At 39.7% G+C, this 21,516-nt stretch overlaps 2 protein-coding genes across 2 annotated transcripts in view; one reads left to right on the top strand and one right to left on the bottom strand.

Annotated features, from left to right (window-relative positions):
- Positions 1 to 21,516, top strand: part of rsph14 (radial spoke head 14 homolog) — a 671,774-nt gene that overhangs the window by 107,972 nt on the left and 542,286 nt on the right. The window lies entirely within an intron of this gene.
- Positions 7,591 to 21,516, bottom strand: part of gnaz (guanine nucleotide binding protein (G protein), alpha z polypeptide) — a 263,435-nt gene continuing 249,509 nt past the window's right edge. Inside the window, exon 3 of the mRNA XM_072587097.1 lies at positions 7,591 to 10,392. Within this exon, the coding sequence (XP_072443198.1) occupies positions 10,048 to 10,392 (345 nt within the window). The 3' untranslated portion in view covers positions 7,591 to 10,047. The remainder of the gene's footprint in view (positions 10,393 to 21,516) is intronic.

Below are 21,516 nucleotides of genomic sequence, written 5' to 3'. Positions count from 1 at the left end.
TCCATACCATCTGTGGTGTCCTTATTACTTGTTCTTTTCCTTTCCCACCTGCTGTATCTGCGTGCAGCACCAGTGCACACTAGAATGTAGCTAGCCATATAGCAGACCATATTGGTTTTGGAGGTTTGGTTGAGTAACCCTGATCGTTTTGAGGCATGGCACGGTGAATGGTGTTGGTGATGGTGGTAGGAAGGTGCAGGGTTGTGGCTAGAGGACCCAGGCATCCTGAGTATGCTCTGCCCAGATGCAGGTTCACCTTCCTTAGCTTAAGTTCCCGAATGTTGAGAGTGTTGAAGTAGAGAGCCCAGCCACCTTTGGAGTGTCCTGAGAGGAGACTTTGGGGAGACCTGTGTGTGGTTTCTCCTCTGGCTGGGGCAAAGTCACTTAACCCCTGTTGTTTTGCTGTTGGTGATGAGGACGAACTGCTGGAGTGATGGAGTGCAGGTCTTTGCATTTATCTGGGAAACAGTGTGTGTGTGTTGGACTTGGGACTCCACAGCAGCCTCGAACTGTTCGTGGAGGCAATCAGATTTTTGAATGCCAGAGGCAACTTAGTACAGATCGTGTTGATCCACCTCTTCAACCTTTGCGTCAATTTGCCCAGTGCCTTTGACAAAACTGCCTGCTCATGCTGCATCTGCTTATGCATTGATATAAAGTTATTAATAGCTGACACGATGAGATCCTTTCCTGCCTTGGGGTGAGCAGGTGACTTGTTTCTGCCAGTCCTCTGATTCCAGCCCTCTGAATGCCAGTGATTTATGACATTTCTGCCTTGATCAACTGGGGAGATATGGCAGTGAAGTGCTCATCAGAATGTGCTACTGACTTACACGAGCTAAGGTAGTCACCCAGATATCTCTATGTGAGCTGATAGAAAATGTAGGAGAAAGTGTCAGGTTTCCTCTGAGGGCTCTGGAGCTTATTCCTTAGAGTATGGAAGAGGAAATGACCAGTCATGAGGGACTAGTCCTTTAACGGATATGACCATAACGATGCCACTAGTGCCTGCTGTAGACAAGATAATGGGTTGCAAATAGGGGTTGAAATTTGTCCATGTTAAGATTACATTCACAATGGCATCAGTGCTTGACAATTTGACAATTAATCTTACTAGGTGACAGGGACATGGAGGTGTTGGCATCACATGAACAATCATGGTCTTTTTCCATTAGGGCAAGTATGCTGGCCTCATAGGGGATGAGGTGACAAATGCTGGGCACCCCATCACACATCTTTACTTTCTCTACTCAGTTGTGAGATGTTTTCTTTTGCAGTGAGACAAAGGGCGAGTGATATGAAATTGACTGGCGTAGCTTTGTGAAGGTGGCTGAAAGATGGTGGATTTTCCCAAGTGAGTGAGTAAGCAGCATCAATGACATTGTTGGTCTCTGGGATTGGGTGAGCGAAAACAAGTAATGGAAGAAGCTACTTGCAACAGTTTAAGTAGTAGACTATGAGCCTTTATGGATGTGGGCACAGTAGCAGAGTTAGAGTGACTGTGAGTAGCAGAAAGAAGACAGTGGCACTTCTACGCGTGGAGCACAGAAGGTCACTATCCTGTTTCCTGCATTGCTGGGCATTTCTCCATACTATCAAAACTACAACTGTCATGGTGGCATCCTCAGATCAGACTGGCAAGATCTGGTGCCATAGTCTCCTCTGGCGGTCCTGAAAAAAGACAGTGTCCTTCCTCTCCACAAACTCCTCTGACATCACCTCCAAGTCCCTGTCAGTAATTCAGAGTCAGCTGGCCTCTATTGATGATCTACAGGCAATTTTTCCAACACTGCAGCTGTGAAAGATACTTTCTAACTGACAGCGCTTGACCTGGTGCACAACTGGCTGTTGTGGTGTGTATCACAGAAAGTCCTTGCCACTGCTAAGGACATGTTAGCCCAATCAGAGCATCATAATTGCTGATAATGATCTGAGCAGTTTAAAATTCTGAGAGAAAACCTGCTAGGACTCATGGAGAGGCACCTGGTCGATTTTTTGTGGAAGCTACACTGTAATGTCTTTCTGAAATTTCCTACCTTACTGTAATGTCAACCATTTAATGATGTTCTATTCTTAAGTTATTTTTCAACTCTAAGTAATACAAGTATCCAAGAATTGTACTGAGGTACTTGTACCTAAGATGTCGCCACAAAAAGGCAGGCATTGTAAAAGCTTTTCACTGTACTCCGACAATGGAGTATATGTGACAATAAATATATGTTCTGTTCTATATTTAGGTCAAAAACCTGGAATTCTCTTCATTCTTCTTCTTAAAGTCATTTAGGGTAAGCGATAAATGCTTGCATACCTCATCCAATGAATGAAATAAAAAGATCTAGAGGAAACATAATAGGTATAATAGTATAATTAAAACAAGTTGATACTGATCATAAAGGTAAAGGACATAACCACAAAATTAACAGGCAAACTATGAGATTAAAAACTGTACCTCCCATTGAATTGAACAAATTCCTTATAAAAGCTTGAAGTATTTTGTTCAGTATTCATCTCTTTTAAAAGGAGTGAAACATCTGTTTCTAAATTAGAGTGAATGAGGATCAGGATAAACACAGATAATGAAATAATTTGTACATATCAATAATTTCTGCATTGCTGGGATTACTGTCCTTCTGTCCTTCTGCTGTCCATCTTTTACTGGAAGAACCCCCTCCCCTCCAACCTATTTTCCCATTAGTTTATCTCATGTGGATAATAGATTACTGATGGGAATTCCTGCCACAAATTGCCCCACCCTCAATGCCATAGCCTCACTTTGACATCTCAATAATGCTGCTGAAGGAACACTAAAACAAGTGATAGTTCAGTAGTCCAAAGCAGAAGGTCTCGAAAGATCAAGAGAAATGGCAAGCAATTGATGAAGGTCAGATTGTCATTTCTCTCCATGCAGTATACTCAAGGGCATAACTATCATTTCCAAGGCCTGCCGCCAACTCCCTCAAACTAATCTGGGAATTGACATTAATTGGGGTTGCAGGATAGAAGTCCACAGAGGACAGAGGCAACTTCCACTTATTACTTGTATATGCAGCTTTAGAAGGAATATCAAAGACGGCACCACCGGGAGAGAGCGGGGAGAGGAAAAGATGCAATTGTGAGGTGAGTTGTTAATAAGTGTCATTTGATTCATTTTCATGATTCTGTGTTTTTACTGGATTTCTGTTAGCAACTTGTTAACCAACATGTCATTTGAGGAACATGAGTGCCAGTTAAATAGGATAGATTCTATTTGGAATCAGGAAGGGTAGGAAAGTGTCAGAATCCCAATCATGAGGGATTTTGGGTAGATGAGGATCTCATGTTGGTCTGCAAATTGATTGGATGATAATCCCTATATACACTGATCATTGGGGATATGACAATGATCCAAGAGGACTTAATCACATGGGAAGAGTACTTCGATAATGAATCAGAAGCAGATTATGGAGGAGGGAGGATTTAGTGTTGGCTGAGTGAGGAAGGGCAGTGATTATCAGGGAGATTAGACATTATTGGGAAAGGTGTATTGTATGGCCATTGAACTAGGTTAGCTTGTTATGATTGGACAAAACTCTCCTCTTTTTCTTAGTATTCAGTGTTTTAAAGACACTGGCTTTCGAGATTCAACCCTTTTTCCTTACTTTAAACTGCTGAGCTTCACAAGAAACCTGGTCAACATGCATAGTTTACAAAAAAGTTATTAATATAAAGAAGCCACTTTACAGTACATTATAATAGTGGTATCTACATACTGTCAAATGTTAATTTCCATTAGCTAATTGAAACCTCTAATGGAGAAAACGTTTTTTGAAAAAAGAAACAGATCAGGGGATTACCTCAGAGTACAACATGATCTTAATCAGATGGGCCAACGAGCCAAGGAGTGGCAGATGGAGTTTAATTTAAATAAATGTGAAGCGCTGGATTTTGGAAAGGCAAATTGGTGCACCACTTATACACTAATGGTAAGGTCCTGGGGAGTGTTGCTGAATGAAGAGATCTTAGAGTAAAAGTTCATAGCTTCTTAAAAGTAGAGTTGAAGGTAGATAGGATAGTGAAGGAGGTGTTTGGTATGCTGCCTTTATTGGTCAGAGCATTTAGTTTGGAGTTGGGAGGTCATGTTATAGAGTCATAGAGATGTACGGCACGGAAGCAGACCCTTTGGTCCAACTCATCCATGCTGACCAGATATCCCAACCCAATCTAGTCCCACCTGCTAGCACCTGACCCATATCTGTCCAAACCCTTCCTACTCATATACCCATCCAGATGCCTTTTAAATTGTTGCAATTGCACTAGCCTCCACTACTTCCTGTGGCAGCTCATTCCATACATGTACCACCCTCTGTGTGAAAAGGTTGCCCCTTAGTCTCTTTTATATCTTTCCCCTCTCACCCTAAACCTATGCCCTCTAGTTCTGGACTCCCTGACCCCAGGGAAAAGACTTTGTCTATTTATCCCCATGATTTTATAAACCTCTAAAAGGTCACCTCTCAGCATCTGATACTCCAGGAATAACAGCCCTAGCCTATTCAACCTCTCCCTATAGCTCAAATCCTCCAACCCTGGCTACACCCTTGTAAATCTTTTCTGAACCCTTGCAAGTTTCACAACATCTTTCCGATAGGAAGGAGACCAGAATTGCATGCAATATTCCAATCAATATCCTGTACATCTGCAACATGACCTCCCAACTCCTGTACTCAGTACTCTGACCAATAAAGGAAAGCATACCAAACGCATTCTTCACTATCCCATCTACGTGCAACTCCACTTTCAAGGAGCTATGAACCTGCACTCCAAGGTCTCTTTGTTCAGCAACACTCCCTAGGACCTTACCATTAAATTTGCTAAGATTTGCTTTCCCAAAATGCAGCACCTCACATTTATCTGAATTAAACTCCATCTGCCACTTCTCAGCCCATTGGCCCATCTGGTCCAGATCCTGTTGTAATCTGAGGTAACCTTCTTCGCTGTCCACTATACCTCCAATTTTGGTGTCATCTGCAAACTTACTAACTGTACCTCTTATGTTCACATCCAAATCATTTATATAAATGATGAAAAGTAGTGGACCCAGCACCGATCCTTGTGGCACTCCACTGGTCACAGGCCTCCAGTCTGAAAAATAATCCTCCAGCACCACCCTCTGTCTTCTACCTTTGAGCCAGTTCTGTGTCCAAATGGCTAGTTCTCCCTATATTCAGTGAGATCTAACCTTACTAACCAGTCTCCCATGGGGAACCTTGTCGAACGCCTTCCTGAAGTCCATATAGATCGTATCTACCACTCTGCCCTCATCAGTTCTCTTTGTTACTTCTTCAAAAAACTCAATCAAGTTTGTGAGACATAATTTTCCATGCATAAAGCCATGTTGGCTATCCCTAATCAGTCCTTGCCTTCCCAAATACATGTGCATCCTGTCCCTCAGTATTTCCTCCAACAACTTGCCCACTACAGATGTCAGGATCACTGAACTATCTATAGTTCCTTAGTTTGTCCTTACCATCTTTCTTAAACAGTGGAACCATGTTAGCCAACCTCCAGTCTTCCAGCACCTCACCTGTGACTATCGATGATACAAATATCTCAGTAAGAGGCCCAGCAATCACTTCTCTAACTTCCCACAGAGTTCTAGGGTACACCTGATCAAGTCCTGGGGATTTATCCATTTTTATGCATTTCAAGACATTCAACACTTCCTGCTGTGTAATGTGGACATTTTGCAAGATGTCACCATCCATTTTCCTAAATTCTATATCTTCCATGTCCTTTTCCACAGTAAATACTGACACAAAATACTCGTTTAGTATCTGCCCCATCTCCTGCAGCTCCACACAAAGACCGTCTTGCTGATCTTTGAGGGGCCCTATTCTCTCCCTAGTTACCCTTTTGTCCTTAATGTATTTGTAAAAACCCTTTGGATTCTCCTTAACTCTATTTGCCAAAGCTATCTCATGTCCCCTTTTTGTCGTCCTGATTTCTCTCTTCAGTGTATTCCTACTGCCTTTATACTCTTCTAAGGATTCACTCGATCTATCCTGTCTATGCCTGACATATGCTTCCTTCTTTTTCTGAACCAAACCCTCAATTTCTTTAGTCATCCAGCATTCCCTATACCTACCAACCTTCCCTTTCGCCCTAAAAGAAATATACTTTCTCCGTACTCTCGTTACCTCATTTCTGAAGACTTCCCATTTTCCAGCCTTCCCTTTACCTGTGAACGTCTGCCCCCCCATCAGGTTTTGAAAGTTCTTGCCTAATACCGTCAAAATTGGCCTTTCTCCGATTTAGAACTTCCACTGTAAGATCTGGTCTATCTTTTTCTGTCACTATTTTAAAATTAACAGAATTATGGTCGTTGGCCTCAAATTGCTCCCCCACTGACACCTCAGTCACCTGCCCTGCCTTATTTCCCATGAGTAGGTCAAGTTTTGCACCTTCTCTAGTAGGTACATCGACATACTGAATCAGAAACTTTTCTTGTACATATTTAACAAATTCCTTTCCATCTAAACCCTTAACGTAATGGCAGTCCCAGTCTATGTTTGGAAAGTTAAAACGTTATGGCTGGAAAGGACATTAGTTGGGCCACTTTTAGAACACTACATACACTTTTGGTCTCCCTGCTATAAGAAGGGTATTGTAAATCTTGAAAGGGTTCAGAAAATATTTATAAGGATGCTCTGAGGAAGTGTCACTAGACCTGAAATGCTTACTTTGATTTCTCTGCACAGATGCTGCCAGACCTGCTAAGCTTTTCTAGCAACTTCTATTTTTGTTACAAGGGTGTTGCCAGGGTTGGAAGGTTGAACTGTACGGAAAGGTTGAATAGACTGGGCTATTTTCCCTGGAGCATCAGAGGCTGAGGGGTGACCTGATAGAGGTTTATAAAATCATGAGCGGCATGGATAGGATAAATAGACAATGTCATTTCCCTGGGCTGGGGGAGTCCAAACTAGAGGGCATGGATTTAAGGGGAGAGGAGAAAGATTTAAATGGGACCTTTTCATGCAGTGGATGGTGTGCATTGCCAGAGGAAGTGGTGGAGGCTTGTACAATTACAACATTTAAAAGGCATTTGGATGGGTATATGAATAGAAAGAGTATCGAGGGATATGGGCCAAATGCTGGCTGTTGGGACTAGATTAATTTAAGATATCTGGTTGGCATGGACGAGTTGTATTGAAGGGTCTGTTTGCATGCTATACAGCACTATGATTCTTTGAGATCAAAAATTTGCAGTGGTCAACTACCACAGATTGAGGCAAGCTTTACTAGATCCATGTGGAATTAACAAAACTGCCTGAACTGAATTGATATTTTTTATCTAGACACATCAAAACTAAGCAACTGAGTCAATGTCAAGAAATTCACATCTTCTGTTTAATGTCCATATTGGGAGAGCTTTGCCTGACAGTCTGCCAGCATGACAAACAATGGAGTTTGACTCTGGAATACGCACTGAACTATATTTGAACAGCTAAATTTGTGCAGTAGAGCAGAGAACTGTAAAAATGAATTTGCAGCAAGAGCTGGAACTCCCTCTCTCCCTGCCTGTTTCTTTCGTCATCTTAGAAAACAGCACCCAGTTAAAAAAAACATGGAAAAGCAATAATTCACCAAAAACTTGATGATATCTATAGGTTCTTTTCCAGCTGCATATGTGAGTCAACAATTAACCAACTGTGGTCTCAGGATTGAAATCTAACACCTCAGACTCTAAGGACTTTTAAACTGCATTAGCATATTTCTCCCTGTCTCCCACTGTTAAGCTTAATACAGTATGTGTCTGTCTTTGATTTTTTTATTATTTAGTAAATACTGAATTCCTCTTTTGTTCACTCAAGACAATCTAGGCAGTTGTCGTCTTCATTTTTAAGTGAACTATAATCAAAGTGGGATAGTTGCATGCTAAATGGAAATAAAAATATTTGTTGAGACCAGCTGAGGAGTGTTAAAAAGACAAGAGCCCATTCCCCTTCCTCATATGTTGTAGCACATATTTAACCACTTTCTATTAGTAGTTAGTTGTTTGCCCCCTTTCCTAGTTCTGTTAAAGTCTGAAGTAAGTAGGTTTGGAGTGGCTTCAATTCCTATTTCAGATGTTTTGCATTTTAACATCTGATCCTATCCCAACCACCCATATTCTGGAATTTAAGATTCACCTAAGGCTTCTGAATGTCAGCTTTTCCAATTTGAGGTTCTTGAAAAGTTGATGGATGATTTATTTTTGAATATTTTAAAAACAAGCTGAAAAAAGTCAAAGTATTGAGCAAGGTTTAAACAAAAAGTGCAAGCAATGAACAAATTTGTAAAGAGTTGGACAAATGATCTGAAATTGAATTGGTAAAAAAAATGACTGTTTCCTTGTTACTTTAAACTGGGAATGAATGCGATTGTCTAGATGTAGTTCATTGCTCAATGAACCTAACAATCAAAGACCATATCACTGAGACACAAGTTCTAGCCAATTAAAAATGTGGTTTGAGTGTTATTTAATCTTCTCTGCTTAATTTGGGAAAATGAATTGAATTGTGTTCCTTTCTTCATTTTGTGTAAATAGGGCTATTTTTTATAAAGTGATTTTCTAATCAACCCGTTCAAACCCGTTCTGGAGTAGGGGAGGCTTGAACCTGGGTTTTCTGGATCAGAGGTAGGAACACTACCACTGCATCATAAAAGTTCAATTTTTAAAAATATATTTACTGCTATGGAATAAAGATCAGATGTGTTCTTCTACAGTGGGTGATCTGTACCTACAGATTACTGCACAGGCACTGAAGCCAATACTTGCCTCTGTGTATTTCAATTAAATGATATATTTCATGCTCAGACATTGTTTTTACACCTTGGATGAAAATTACACTGATGAATGCCATGAAGTAAAATCTGTTTTCCAAATTATTAAAGGTACATATTATCATAAATCATCTTCACAATGATGGATATCACGCATTTTACAACTAATATCATTCATTTTATTTCATTTCTTCAAGTGAACAGCTTTTAAAATGTGTCTCAAAGCCCTTAACTGCAGATTCACATACTAGCCTTTGTTTATGAGTTAATCATCTTCATTTCAGAATGTGCTTTATATTTTTAATGTATTTACATACTCCTGTCATGTGAATGTTGCACGAAAAATGAAAGTAAAATCGCATTTTGGTCTTAGTTACCAGTGTATCTTTTGGCCATCAAAAACTGTCTTTATCAATTGAACAAGTTGGGATATTTCATAGTAATGTCAGAACAGTTTATATACCATCAAAACTGCCTCCACTGGTTCTTTATTGTTTCCATTTTCTAGCCAAAATAAGAAAAAGTCTGCAGAGCATAACAATTTCAATAGTTTTGATGTTGTTCTTTTTGCTCTTCCCTGTAGAATTTCTATACTAAATTTGTGGAATTGGATTAGTCAGACATTTCCATTGCAGTGAGGCCAGTATGATATGATGATGGTATCAATTGTTTGAACAAGGATGTAGAATTCAGAACAAAAGTGGAGGACGAAACGATACACATGTCATTTATATCTGGGAAATTAAATGTTCATTTAAAAAAAAACTTTCATCAACATTGTTTCTTATTTACAAGGAACCAAAGAATAAGTGGCTCCTTTTTTAGCTAAAGGAGAGGAAAATAACAGTTGCCTTGCGTTTGTCTTATTTTTGATATGGCGTACAGCAAATTCAGATTTTGGTTTTGCAGATTGCAAGTTTGATGTCAGGATTGGCAGAGAGCTCACTAATTCACTGCAAATAATCTATAGTTCAGTCGTGTCAGATAAAAAGGACATGTTACATCAGAGATCACAGTGTTTCTCATGATTCCATACTGGAACTCACGATGCTGGATTGTGAATCACTCGAATATTAGTGAATTAGTAAAGCTATTCAGTGCAGTAGTTTGGCTGTCATCCAGTTATCGTTATTGTGGTAATTTTCCTCACTCTATTTTTCTGCCAAATCCAGCATTTCTTCCATGTAGTTTATTCTTGACCTCCTGAATCCCTGTGTGGATTTTGTTCAGTTGTAGTTGGAATATTCTCTAGCAGAGCCCAATATATTTCAAGTTATTTTGTATTATCACATCAGTAACTGCATCAAAAACAAACTGGATGTTACTGGTGTCTGTGGCACATGTAAAGTGGGAGTAGATTTCCTTTGTTTCCTTGTTGCGGTTCAGGTCCTCGAATTGCCGCTGAATATAGACAGCAGCCTCTTCATATGTGTTCTGACCCTTGTACTCTGGGAAACATACCGTCAATGGAATTCGTTTGATCTTTTCTGCAAGGAGATCTTTCTTGTTCAGAAATAGGATGAGTGAGGTGTTGATAAACCAGTTGTTGTTGCAGATAGAATCAAAGAGACGCAAGCTTTCAGCCATTCGACTCTGAAACAAAAATGGTAATAGAATGGTTAAAAGCTGAAGATATTCTTTGTAATGGGAAGTAAATATGGAATTGAAGTTAGTCATTTTCCTAAAAGAATACAGACGAAGATTTTGTTCTCAATATGCTATGCACTTTTCTTTGCTATATTTGCCTTCAGCCATGCTGTGATAATTATTGCATATTACTTTAATGTTGCATAGTTATTTTCAATGCATGATTCTTAGAATCACGTTGGGCGGCACGGTGGCACAGTGGTTAGCACTGTTGCCTCACAGCGCCAAAGACATGGGTTCAATTCCCGCCTCAGGTGACAGTCTGTGTGGAGTTTGCACATTCTCCCCGTGTCTGCATGGGTTTCTTCCGGGTGTTCCGGTTTCCTCCCATAGTCCAAAAATGTGCAGGTTAGGTGAATTGGCCATGCTAAATTGCCTGTAGTGTTAGGTGAAAGGGTAAGCGTAGGGGAATAGGTCTGGGTGGGTTGTGCTTCGCGGGTCAGTGTGGACCTGTTGGGCCGAAGGGCCTGTTTCCACACTGTAAGTAATCTAATCTAATCACAGTTTGATAATAAAGAGGGTGACTGGTTTAATGCAGCAATTGACTTTAATTGACTTGTTATCTCTACGCAAACACTATATTTCTATGTATAGCATTTTGCAAACGTGCAGCATGTGGCAAGGTCGAGTAGAAATTTGAGATTACTTGCACTTGTCACATAGTTGTTTTTATAATAAGTTATGAATGAATTGATAAAGCATGGAGCTAGAAAAAGCACAGGAGGTCAGGCAGTGTCTGAGGAGCAGTGAAGTTGACATTTCAGTTCATCTCAGCCCAGGTGAAAGGTTCTGACCCCCCGCCCCCCCCCCCCCCCCCCCGGCTCTTCACATGCTGCTTGACCTGCTGCACTTTTTCCAGCTTCACACTTTATTGACTCTGACTTTCCAACAAGAAGTAACCCATTCTAGGTTTTGTTCCTTCAATGTCTCAGCTGCTGGTCTGTTCGGTAGAGAGAGTATTTTATAAGATACATAAATGATTGGGTTGTCCAATCCAGGTAAGTGATTAGATTATATCTGGAAACCCCACTCTCAACCATGATCTAAGTGGTTATATCCAATGGTCTTTCTCCATGCACTTCTACAGCCAAATAAATGTCTGCATGCTGTTAGTAGAATAGGTAATGTAACTCATACACATTCCCCTCAGGTCATTGCATTTGGTCTTTTTTTGCAGGCAGGTGTACTTCATCTCAATGGTGCTGGAATGTGGAAGGTACAATGATGTAAATTGTGTAGTCATGTTTGGTTATAAACTTAAGTTACCTTAGTACCTATGTTGTAAAAAAAAATAAGGTTTTCTTCAAAAACCTTGTTTGATATAAAGCAGGTTTTCATGACAAATAAAACAAATGTAAATTCCAGTCATAATTTGTTTTGTGACATCATCAACATTTGAACTTGCAAACTGAGACCAGCAGTTTGAACTGAGCCTTGGACTTGATATCAATGTATCCAGTTGCTTGGAGTCAATACCTGTAATACATCTTGACCCTGATCTGTTTTAGGTGAGGCCAGAGTATTTCAAATATTGAAAGCTCATGATTATTCAGACCACTTTGACAGATAGTGTGTTTGATTTATTTGAGCTTCTCGATGAGATATTGCTTATCGGAGTCAAAACTAGCACAAAGGAATAAATTAAAATCAGTACACACTGTCGGTCAATTCTTAACAAAGCCTGTGAAGGAGGATCATGGCCTAAGTTGAGAATTAAGGTATAGCACATTTATGTTGGGAAATCAAAGTTGCTTCGAAAGGAAATGAAACAAAAAGATGAATATTCTGTCCATTGTTTGGGATGAATTAGTTTGCATTTGTTTGTTTTTGCTGTTATAGGAGGCATGTAGTCATTTTACAAAGGCTAGGATTATTGTTTTTATTCCATCAAATGCATTCCAAAATACTAACCAGTTTTAAAGAAAAAATGTGGGATGATGGGGAAAGAGCAGGGCAATGGAATTAGTTGGAAAATTCTATCAAAAAGCCTGGCACAGACACTCTAGTCTGAATGGCCTCCTTCTTTGCTTCTATAATTCCAGATGTATCATCAGTTTGGCCACATTAGCCTTTTCCAAGTTCTGCATATTGATAGTTTGGAGAAACAAATCAAGATATGTACACATTCATGGTGTCACATATGCTATAGGAGGATATATTGTTTTACTCTGAAAAATCTATTATATAAGTAGGCAATGTGCAGTGCAAGTTAATTCTGGCTATGAGAGATCCACTTATAGGATGACAGGTTGAAATTTATGACAAAGAAAGTTACACGTGTAAATATTTAATTTTCTCAGAAAACTTTCTTTGTCATAAATTTCAACCTGTCATCCTATAAGTGGATCTCTCATGGCCATAATTAACATGCACTGCACATTGCCTACTTATAGAATAGATTTTTCAGAGTTGTAACAATATATCCTAACTTTAGCATATGTGACATCATAAATGTGTACATATCTTGATTTGTTTCTCCAAACTATCAATATGCAGAACTTGGAAAAGGCTGATGTGGCCAAACTGATGATACATACTAATAGTCAATTTATTACTCTTAACATAGAAAATAGAACAGGGAGTAGACCAGTTGGCCCTTTCAGCCTGCTTCACTAATCAATACGATCATGGCTGATTATCCAGTACCCATTTCCAGTACCCTGTTCCTGCTTTCTCCCCATACTCTTCAATTTTTTAAATTCATTTGTGGGATGTGGACATTGCTGACAGGCCAGCATTTATTGTTCGTCCCTTGTTGCCCTTAAGAAGGTGGTTGTGAGCTGCCTTCTTGAACCACTGCAGTCCACTTGCCATAAGTTGACCCACAATGGCATTAGGCATGGAATTCCAGGACTTTGACCTGGATGGTGACAGTGAAGGATAATAATATATTTCCAAGTCAGGATAGTGAGTGCCTTGGAGAGGAACTTGAAGATGGTAGTGTTTCCACATTTCTGCTGCCCTTATCCTTTGAGATGGAAGTGGCCATGGATGGTGCTATCTGAGGATCTTTGATGAATTTCTGCAGTGCATCTTGTAATCATACATATTATTGGTAATGAGCATTGGTGGTGGAGGGAGTGGATATTTGTGGAAGTAGTGCCAATCAAGTGTGTTGCTTTGTCCTGAATGGTGTTAATTTGGCCCTGAGAACCATATCTAACTCCAGCTTGAAAGCATTCAATATTTTGGCTTCAACTCCTTTCTGTTGGAGAGAATTCCACAGGCTCACCATTTTCTGTATGAAGAAACTTCTTATCTCAATCCTAAATGGGAAATGACCTAAAAACAATAATCCTATGTGATCACTGGGAACATCCTGCATATCTCGTCCTATTAGAATTTTATAGGTTTATATGAGAAGCCACCCCCATTCTTATAAACCAGTGAATATATATAACTGATCTAGTCTCTCATCATATATCAGTCCTGCCATCCCAAAGAATAGTCTGGTAAACCTTCATTGCATTTCCTCTATTGGCAGAAATCCTTCCTCAGATTAAGAGACCAAAATTGCACATAGTACTCCAGGTGTGGTCTCACCAAGGCCATGTACAGTGATCCCTGCTTAATGACAAAAGGAAAATAATGATCTATAACTTCATATATTTTCCTTGTATTTGTATACATTATAATTGAAATTTTCAGAAACTAATTGGGGATGAATGTCGAATAATGGGACTATTCTTCACAAAAAAATGTAAAATACTTAAATAAGGCAATCGTTTGAGGCAATATTTTTTCCAGTCCCTGAAAATGTGGTTCATGGATGTACCGCTGCTGCTAATATGAGGTAGATGAATGGAAATCATTTAAAAAGCAGATTTCTGGCTATGTAAAGTATCTTATTTCGCAAATAGACAAAAAAGACACAAAACTGCATATAAAATCAAAAGTTCTTAACAATAGTAAAGTACAGTACAGAGTCCACTCAACCAACATAAGTATCATAGAGCAATGACATTAATTTCATTTCCCTCTTTCACCATAGCTAATATTTTATTCCTTCAAGTATAATTATCGAATTCTCTTTTGAATGTTTTATTGAAGCTGTTCTCACCAACCTTACAGCTGATGCATTCCAGATCACAACCCGCTGTGTTTAAAAAAAAAGTTCCCTCCTGTTGCTTCTGATTCTTTTGCCAAACACCTGAATCTGTCTTCTCTGGTTATGGATACTTTAGCTGTTGGAAACAGTTTCTCCTTATATTCTGTATGAAAACAGTTGAACATCTTTGTAACATTGTCTCTTGCTCTGCTTTATAATGTACAACTCTAATTTCTCTATTCTGTCTGCTTAACTAATGAGTGTCATTACTGATATGATTCTAGTAAGTCTTCTGCAATTTTGCAAGATTCTTGTTGAATGTATACGATTTGTGACCTACAACTGCAGTTGAAATGAATAGATGGAACAAATTGCTGAGTTTTCACCTGCTGATTTGAGCAGATTGTTGTGTGAGTGCCTTGTAGAACTTTTCATCTAACTCAGATGCCATAATTAAATATTTATGACTGATAACGAATGGTATAGCAGCATGACTTTATAGCAAAAATAATTTTCATTAACAATTGTGATGATGGATATGGCTTTCTTTAAAGCCTGAAAAAATTAGGTATCAAGAAGATGTGACTAAATGCAACAGTTCTGTCCTATTTTCACTGCCACATTTCACATCAACTATTTTCATTTTATCCTGTAATCTCTACTCTCAACAATCATACCCATTTGTCTTTGAACTCATTTATAACATTTGCTTAAATTATTTACAATGTTAATTTGATTCTCAACTCAATTTTTGATAAAATAAGCTCTGTGTAAGTTACCTTTCTCACTTAACATTTAGAGTCGAAAAATGTGGCGCTGGAAAAAGCACAGCAGGTCAGCATCCAAGAAACAGGAGAGTCAACATTTTGGGCATAAGCCCTTCATCAGGAATGTGGAGGGGGAAGGAGGTTGAGAGATAAATAGGGGATTGGGGGTGGAGCTGTGGGGAACGTAGGTGGGATGGCGATAGGTGGATGCAGATAGGAAGTGAGTGTGATAGATTAGTGGGGAGGGTGGAGTGGATAGGTGGGAAGGAATATGGACAGGTAGGCCAGGTCACGAGGGTGGTGCTGAGTTAGATCTGGGATGAGTTGCAGGGAGAAGAGATTAGGAAACTAGTGAAATTGATGTTGATGCTGTGTGGTTGAAAGGTCCCAAGGGAGAAGATGAGGCAATCTTCCTCCAGTTGGTGAGTGCATTTGATTTGACATTGGAGGAGGCTCAGGATTTGTATGTACTTTGGGAATTGGGAGGGGGAATTGAAGTGGTTGGCCACAGGGCAATGGGCTGTTTGGTGTGAGCTGACCAGAGATGTTCTCCGAACTGCTCCACGAGTTGATGCTGAATCTCCCCAGTGTAGCCCATATTCAAATTTGCTGGTATTAGCAGTGATGGTCCTCTGGGTTTTGTCTATGCGACTCGCACTAAACTCTGTCGTATGTGCAGGATTGGACTCTGCCATCAATGTATCAGCTGTTATGGGGTATGGGGTGGTTTGACAAATGGATAGGAGTGGGAATGTACTGAACAAAGACCTCATTTTTGTCTTCCCTTTCTTCATGTTCCTTCTTTGGCTTAGTTGAACTCCCTTGTTTGCAAAGAGCTGGACAACACTTTGCTGCACTTTATTCAGATTTGAACAGCCAGTGAAAGGTCCTCCATCCTTCTCATGCTGTCAGACTGAGAGTGCAGATCATGATCAAGCCTTGATCAAGGCTTGCCTGCACTCGACTTTATATCTAATGCAGGCAAGCATTCTTTCTTTAGAGATAGAAATCAGAGCAAAGGTCTGAGACATCATGACATTTATATTTGAGGTGAATTCCTCCAATTTCTCTCTATAGTTTCTCTTACTTTTCCAGAATAGTTTTCTTTGTTAATGATCTTTGAAGATCAACAAGTGTGTCCTCTAAGCACTTTGGCAGGTACTTTCCATGACTCGCCTGGTCTCCAACAACTACTCGTATATGATGTGTGAGTCACCATGTGAAAGTATAGTTACCTGCTTTGGAGATCCCATTAAAGTTTGTGTGTCTGAGCTAGTTGAAGGTGCAAATGTTTTCATGTTCTTTTGTTAAATTGCACAACCTCCTATGGGAAGTCTTCAGCCCTCCAGCATCACACAATTCATGCTTATTAGACTTTTGGGAGGTGAGAGACATGAAGTGAAACTGATATGCTAAAAGCAAAATTAGCAGGGCATTGGATCATAGTATTTTAGCAGCTGTTGACATCAAATGTGTATTGTCTGCTATGTGGCTTTGTAATATCTCATTCTGACATAAGATTACTCTCCATTGCTAATAGCTGTGAATTCCAAGAATCTTGTCAGTTTTTAGTGTTTTGTTTCTGCAGCAATCAGAATGCAGTTCTTTGCTCTTCCCTGATCATTGACGCTCTCTTGTCCTGCATGGAGAGAAAGAAGAGAATTGTGAATGTGAGAAATGGACTATGTTGAGAGGCTGAAATAGCAACTTTTTTGAAGGATAACTGTGAGGCATGAGTGAAATGGAAATAACATGTGGGTGAGGTTGTTTTTTGTTTGTTGTTCAATTGTGGGGTGTGGATGTGTTGGCATCTTTATCCATTCCTAATTGCTTTTGAAAATGTGTTGATGAGCTTTCTTCCTAATGGCTACAATCATCTTGTGTAGGTAGACTCACAATTTTGTGAGGGAAGGTTTGAAGATTCGGTGATGATAAATTTGTTGAACGTTATGGAAAAATGGTTAGATTATTCTTGTTGGAGATGATCATTGCCTAGCAGTTGTGTAGTGATAGGTTGTGCCACTTATCACCCAAATGTTGTTGAGTTCTTGCTGCATGCAAGCATGGCCTGCTTCAGTATCAGAAGGGTTACGAATGGAATTGAACATTGTGTAATTGTTAGCATTTCCCCTTTTGACCTTATGGTGGGTGGCAGACTTTTAACAATTGAAGATTGTAGCTGAAGACAATTCGCAGAAAATATTTTCTTGAGGAACTCCTGCAGCAATGTCCTGTGCCTGAGTTGTTTGGCCTCCAAACTGCAGACATTACCATTTGTGCCAGGTATGACTCCAGCTAATGGAGAGTTTTCGTCTTCATTTCCACAGACTTCAAATTTACTGGGGATCATCAATGTCACACTTGGTCAAATGCTGCCTTGGATCAAGGGCAGTCACTCCTCACTTCTGGAATTCAGCTCCTTGGTTTATGTTTGGATCAAGTCAATGCTGTAATGAGGTCTAGAGTCAAGTGGTCCTATTAGAACCGAAGTGAACAATGGTGAGCATGTCATTGTTTAAAAGTGCTGCTTTGAAGCACTTTTTATGACAACTCCCATTACTTCGCTGACTATTGAGAGTAGATTGATGAAGTGTGGTTGACTAGATTTGATTTGTCCTGCTATTTATGTATATGACATAATTTGGGTAATTTTTCACATTGTGTAATACTAGCATTTCTGTGACAATGCTGGAAGAGCTTGGCTGGAATGTAGCTAGCTCCAGAGCATAATTTTTCAGACACTATAGCAATAAGAAAATTACAAAGAGTAGACAGTGGTACTGTGATAGATGTAATTTGTCTGGATTTTCAAAAGGCCATTGAAAATTTCTTGGACAAAAGGAGACTGAGAGAGATTTTATAAGAGGTGTAAAAGTCTATGACATATTGAATGAACTATGCAAAGAAAAGCTGTTTCCATTTGGATGAGGGTTAAAGCAGTAAGAGTCACAGTTATAGGATTTTAGGGAAAAGAAGTGGAGTGGGAATGTGAGGAGGTTTTTATGCATTGAGAGGTAAGAATTTAAAAGTCTCTGCTTCCATCTGTAGTGAAAGCAGCGATGACAAATAATTTCAGAAGGAACTTTGTTGGATACTCAAAGAAGCTAAACTCTCAGGCTCACTGGGACAAGGCAGGAGGGTGGCACTAATTGAACTGCTTGACAGAAAGTTAGATTGGATCACTTGAATCAAATGGCCTCCTGTGCCAAAATGATGCTATGTGCCTACGATGCTAAATGCCTCAATTGTATAATTAATAAGACCTGAGAATGTAGAGTCAGAGGGCAAGCAGCAGAATGGATTACTAAGGTAAAAACAATGCTGCAGATGCTGGAAATCAGATTCTGGATTAGTGGTGCTGGAAGAGCACAGCAGTTCAGGCAGCATCCAAGTGAAGCTACTTGGATGCTGCCTGAACTGCTGTGCTCTTCCAGCACCACTAATCCAGAATGGATTACTAGCTGACTTCAAGACAGAAAGCAGAGAGTGTCAGGAATGAATGGTAGAATATAATGTTTTTCAGGATAGAATAGAAATTTATTGTCATGTGTACTTTAACATGAAAAATACAGTGAAAAGTTTTTATAGAATTATAGAATCCCTACAGTGTGAAAACAGGCCTTTTGGCCCAACAAGTCAACACCGACCCTCCAAAGAGTCACCCACCCAGACCCATTCCCCTACCCCCTAATGTCCTATCTTTATCCCTGATTAATGCACTTAGCCTACACATGCCTGAACACCTTGGGCAATTTAGCATGACCAGTTCACCTAACCTGCACTTCACTGGGCTGTGGGAGGCAACCGGAGTAATCAGAGGAAACCCATGCAGACACAGGGAGAATGTGCAAACTCCTTTTATAGATCGTCCTACCACAGAGCTCACTTTAATGACAGAAGTCATACATAATAATTTTTAAAAAGTAAAACTGAGGCAAAGTTCATCACAGTTCAAGATCAGTGTGATAGGTAGGTTTGCTGAGCCTCCTTCTATTACTTTAATGGACCCTGTCACTCCAAACTGGATTCAACAAGACTGCAAAGTGTTGATTGGGCCATTATCAGTTATGGCTGCCTTGATGAGGATGTGTGAAAATGTTTTGGGAGAGGAATTGAAAGCAGTGTTGGTCTGAGAAATGCCATAATAGATTATGGAAATCAAACTCAAGGCTTAGCTCTTGATATGTGTGAGCACATAGGAGCAGTTTTGGATGATCTTCCGGGAGCAGAGGGTAGAATGAAGGAGACCTGCTTGGAGTACCTTAGAATGGTTGGGTCCAGAGTTAATAAATACATGAATGGGTGTTCCAGCAACAGATGGTTGAGAGATGGGAAAAGTTGAGTGATTTTTATGGCGGACATAGTGAAACTGCTAACATGAGGTTAGAAGTTCTTCTAGGCACCAGATATGAAACTAAGGTTGCCATAAACTAAATATCAGAAGACCAAGGAGAGGATTTTGGATTGGATACTCAAAACAAAGGTTTCACCCTTGGTATTTATTTGATTGAAATTTTTCCTAATCTACTACTGAATGTTGGATGAGCAGCCAGATAATTTAATAACTATGAAGGAATTGAGAAAGATGGTAGTGAGGTACAACTGGATGTTTTCAGCATATATGTGAAAACTAGTGCTGTGTTTTCAGATGATGTCACCAAGGAGCAGCAGGTCGGTGAGAACTGGAGGGTTGTAAGATAGATCCTTGGGGTACACCAGTACAGACACACTGGGCTGAATGGCTTTCCTCTGCATCAAAACAAACTTGTGTCTTAGAGGTAATGAATAGAAAGAGAAACTATTCTGTAGCACATAGAACATAGACCAGTACAGCACAGTACAGACCCTTCGGCCCTCGATGTTGTGCCGGCCTTTTATTCAACTCTAAGATCTGACTAACCCACATACCTTTCATTGTACTATCTTCCGTGCGCCTATTCAAGAATCGTTTAAATGTCCCTAATGTATCTGTGACTCTACTACCACTGCAGGCAGCCACCGCTTTGTGTAAAGAACCTACCTCTGACATCTCCCCTAAACCTTCCTCCAATTGCCTTAAACTTATGCCCTCTTGTGATAGACGTTACCGTCATGGGAAAAATGTCTATTAGATAGATAAGAGTGGAATCCACTGTTCGACCCACCTGACAGCAGTGGTGGAGCATTGGAGGAAGATATGTGATCAACTGTGTCAAAGACTTCAGACAAATCACCTTTGTCATAGTCAGATAGCATGTGACTTATGTCTTTGATAAAAGACATTTGAGGCAGCAGAGACAGAAACCTGATTGAAAGGATTCAAACGTGAAGTTCTAGAAAAGATGGGAACAGATTTGGGAGACAATAAAACATTTGAGGACTTTCAGTATTAATTGAAGTAGTACAAATTTTGCAAGACTAAAGCTGTTAAAATGAATTCAAGTTATAACTATTCAAGTTATAAAGTGAGAATGACAGATGCTGGAGATTAGAGTCAATATTAGAGTGTTGCTGGAAAAGCACAGCAGGTCAGGCAGCATCTGAGGAGCAGGAAAATCAATGTTTCGGCAAAAGCCCTTCATTCTGATGAAGGACTTTTGTCCAAAACGTCAATTTTCCTGCTCCTTGGATGCTGCCTGACCTGCTGTGCTTTTCCAACACCACTCTAATCTTTACTGGTATATGTGGTCTGCCTTGTTCATTGTCTACTGATGCTTCATCCTGAGCTGTTTCCTTCAGGGTCATTGTCAGTTTACTATTGTCCTCAACTCTAGGGTAAGAGTGAGGAGGCAGATCCCAGCATAACCTCAGCCAAAGTAGGAATTGATCTGCTGCTGTCAAATTATCCTGAACAAAATGCTAACCATCCAGCCAGCTGAGCTATCTGGCCTCGTTTTTATGCACTACTGTGAAAATTAACTTTTTAGGTAATGTCTTGTCTCCTTGTGCAATATTTTATCATTATCAGGGTTTGAACAAAGAAACATGGTTTAGTGTAACACAAAACAAGCTGAATATATCAGGTTTATCTCCAGAAAATCACTATTTAAATATTTGGAGAATATTTGGATCTAGGCCAAATAAGTTTCTAACAAGATACTTATATTTATTAACTTGACAAGCTAAAATTTGAATTTATAGTCAGTTTGAACACTAATTTTAGTTCACATACGAAATATGTCTTATGTGACTAGCTATGTGACATTGAACTATAAATCTGAATAAAGTGCAGCAAAGTGTTGTCCAGCTCTTTGCAAACAAGGGAGTTCAACTAAG

The sequence above is a fragment of the Chiloscyllium punctatum genome, chromosome 17, assembly GCF_047496795.1.
Source record: "Chiloscyllium punctatum isolate Juve2018m chromosome 17, sChiPun1.3, whole genome shotgun sequence".
Classification (NCBI taxonomy): Eukaryota; Metazoa; Chordata; class Chondrichthyes; order Orectolobiformes; family Hemiscylliidae; genus Chiloscyllium; species Chiloscyllium punctatum.
Note: the sequence above shows the minus strand (reverse complement) of the source record. Positions and strands in the feature narration are given on the sequence as shown.